We start from the raw sequence: 2,972 nt of genomic DNA on the forward strand, positions 1-2,972 counted from the left end.
TAGAAGATTGAAAAATATAATAACAAACGGGTTTCCCGCTGAAAATCAGGGTGTCCCGATTAAAACTGAGCAGGCACCATTTGAACACACTTTTTTCTTTTAATTTTTATGTCTTCTGTGTGTTTCTAATACAGTCTTTTTATTATTATTAGCCTTTCTGCTACCTTTATTAATGCTTTAATTTTCTGTAATACTTAATCAAATAAATACTTTCTTTCTTTATGAGGTCGTCGGAAATGTAGACACAGTAGATTCAAAACAGCCAAAAAGTTTATCGCAACATTTATTTCAAATTAAAGTACGCGGGTATCCACGCCAACATGTTGTTGGCGGCGGCGTAGGCGCGCGCGCGGCCGGGACCGGCGTAGGCGGTGGCGGCGGCGGCGGGGGGCGGGCGGGGAAGGTAGACAGGCGGGAGGACGTAGGGCGGCACGTAGGGCGGGTACCTTCTAGGCGGGTACCTTCTAGGCAGGGTGACGGGTCTGGACGTGGTGCGGGTGGTTATAGGGACAGGTGTAGTAGTGGTAGGGACGGGTGTAGTGGTTGTAGGGACGGGTGTAGTGGTGGTAGGGACAGGTGTAGTGGTTGTAGGGACGGGTGTAGTCGTTGTTGGTTTTGGAGCAGGAGTCGTGGTACTTGTTGTCGGAGCAGGAGTAGTACTAGTGGTTGTTTTTGATGTCGTAGAAGCAGGAGTAGTACTAGTAGTTGTTTTTGATGTCGTAGAAACCGGCGTTGTTGTTGTTGTTGGAACTTTCGTTGTTGTTGTCGACGTAACCGGCGTGGTTGTTGTCGTAGAGACAGGCGTTGTTGTTGCTGTAGTGGAAGTCGAAGTTGTTGTCGTAGGAACGGGCGTTGTTGTCGTAGGAACGGGCGTAGTTGTCGTAGGAACCGGCGTAGTTGTGGTCGGCGCAGCAGTAGTGGTGGTGGTAGAGTACGGGATAACAGGGGGCGCCGGGGGGTCGGGCGGGGGCGGCGGGGGCAGGCCCGGCGGCATGTTGGGGGGCCCCGCGGGCGGCGTGTTGGGGGGCCCCGCGGGCGGCACGTTGGGGGGCCCCGCGGGCGGCGGTCGCCTGAACAGGTCCCATATCGTGGGCGGCGCGGCCTGCGCGGTCAGCAGACTAGCGCTAAACTGTCGAACAAAATTTATTTCTTAGTTAAATTGCACATTCACTATTAAAGATTCGTACCCACTTTTCACTGAGTTTTGAAACGGAATTCGAAACTACAGTAGGTATGGTATACCTTCCTATGATATTGTTATGGATCGTTTCATCCACGAAGACCATTCATCCGCCAATGTTAGAGTGTTATCGGTACACGCTAAATTATCCATGAGTGCACACGCACACTACAATAATAACGCTCGGATTGCTCGGATCAAACTCCCCGCACCAAAAATTGGTGGAGCGCGTCTTCGTGGATGAAACGATCTATTTTAACTCTCCGTCAAAAAAGCTCTTGGAAGCTCTCTCTTCTACTTGTTTTTAAAAAATATTCTCGATTCTTTATTAAAAATGTGTACGTGCGATTTACACCAAACGTCATCGGTAGCGGCTGCCTAAAAAAATACATGAAATGTATGAGGATTGTGCAGCATCTTCAATCTAAAATCTTCATACATTTTGATGCTCTCGCTTAGTATAGCGACGACGTTCAATGCAAGCACACAGTTACTTCCTATTGTTATTCTCTTTATTTTGATTATTTAATTACTCTGCAACTGAAAAAATCCTTCCATCTATTAACTGACATGCTGCACATCACCACAGTAAACACACACACACACACACACACCTCACTCACATACACACACCTCACTCACACACACACACACACACACACACACCTCACTCACACCGCACACACCTAGTCACAACCTTAGATCCTTAGATAGTAGTTTTTGCCTGCCTTTACGACGCTTTTACATTTCATTAAAACCTTCAAACTTTATTGTATCATAGTAGAACCGGAGCTTTTTTTCACAGTATAATTATTGAAAGTAAATTTCACTCACTGGCTGCTGCGATACAGGCCGCGAGCCTAGTGCAGGAGTCGCTGTTAAACTCAAATTATGTAACAATTTTAGCAATAAAGTTTATTTATTATTATTTATTATTATTATTATTATTATTTATTAATGTTTTTTTTTTTAATATGACTTACCGCCACAATAAAGACTGTCTTTGCGAAGGCGGCCATCGTCTTTCTAGCACTCTGCGTGTGCCCGTCCCATTTCACCCGCGCGTCTGTGCCGCGCTCCTGAACAACAATATTTATGTGCTTGTTTTTATCGTACAAACATTAACTGCATTGTAAATGCAACTAAACAAATAGCTTCTATTCAGAATTAATTTATTATATTAACTTTTACAATGTAGGCACGTCATGGCGATAGCAAATTAACGCAATATGAAAAATTAAACGTTACATCAGAAGGTCGAGCCGACCTTGTTGAAGCATACGCAAAAAAAACATTAAGAAGTTCCATGCCAATCATGCTTTCATTCACTGTTCTGCAAACATTGAGGTGATACTCAGAAATAACCAAATTCCTTTGTCTAAAATAAATTAACATTAACTGTCAATGAAATGTTTTGTAGCGATCCAACTGGACAAACAAAACATCATGTAGGTATGTTTTCTTGCATAATTCTATGAAAAAATTTCACGCTAAATTAAAATAATGTAACTACGTCAATCTAACTGACGCATTATCTATTTGAACTAAAGTCATTGAATGATGATGCCCATAGAATAATCAAAGCAAAGAAGAAAAGAAAGAAAAGTAGGGAAGGTGGAACATGCAAAGTGTATCCCATAAGGAAAAACAATTGTCAAACAACACTGTTCCTTTGTCCTCATCATTCCCGAACCCACTAGAAACGAGGTGTTCCATCTATCGCCATGTTAACAGTGGCTTTAGGTTCTAGAAATGATAAAGAACATGCTCCTCTCAATGGGAGGCCGTGGGA

General features: G+C 43.5%; 1 protein-coding gene across 1 annotated transcript; it reads right to left on the reverse strand.

Moving 5' to 3' along the window:
* Positions 1–283: 283 nt before the first annotated feature.
* On the reverse strand, positions 284–994 carry LOC135084760 (integumentary mucin C.1-like). The gene has a single exon (XM_063979499.1). The coding sequence runs from the start codon at positions 992–994 to the stop codon at positions 284–286; it is 711 nt and encodes a 236-aa protein (XP_063835569.1).
* Positions 995–2,972: the final 1,978 nt, after the last annotated feature.

This window comes from Ostrinia nubilalis, chromosome 27, assembly GCF_963855985.1.
Source record: "Ostrinia nubilalis chromosome 27, ilOstNubi1.1, whole genome shotgun sequence".
Lineage (NCBI taxonomy): Eukaryota > Metazoa > Arthropoda > Insecta > Lepidoptera > Crambidae > Ostrinia > Ostrinia nubilalis.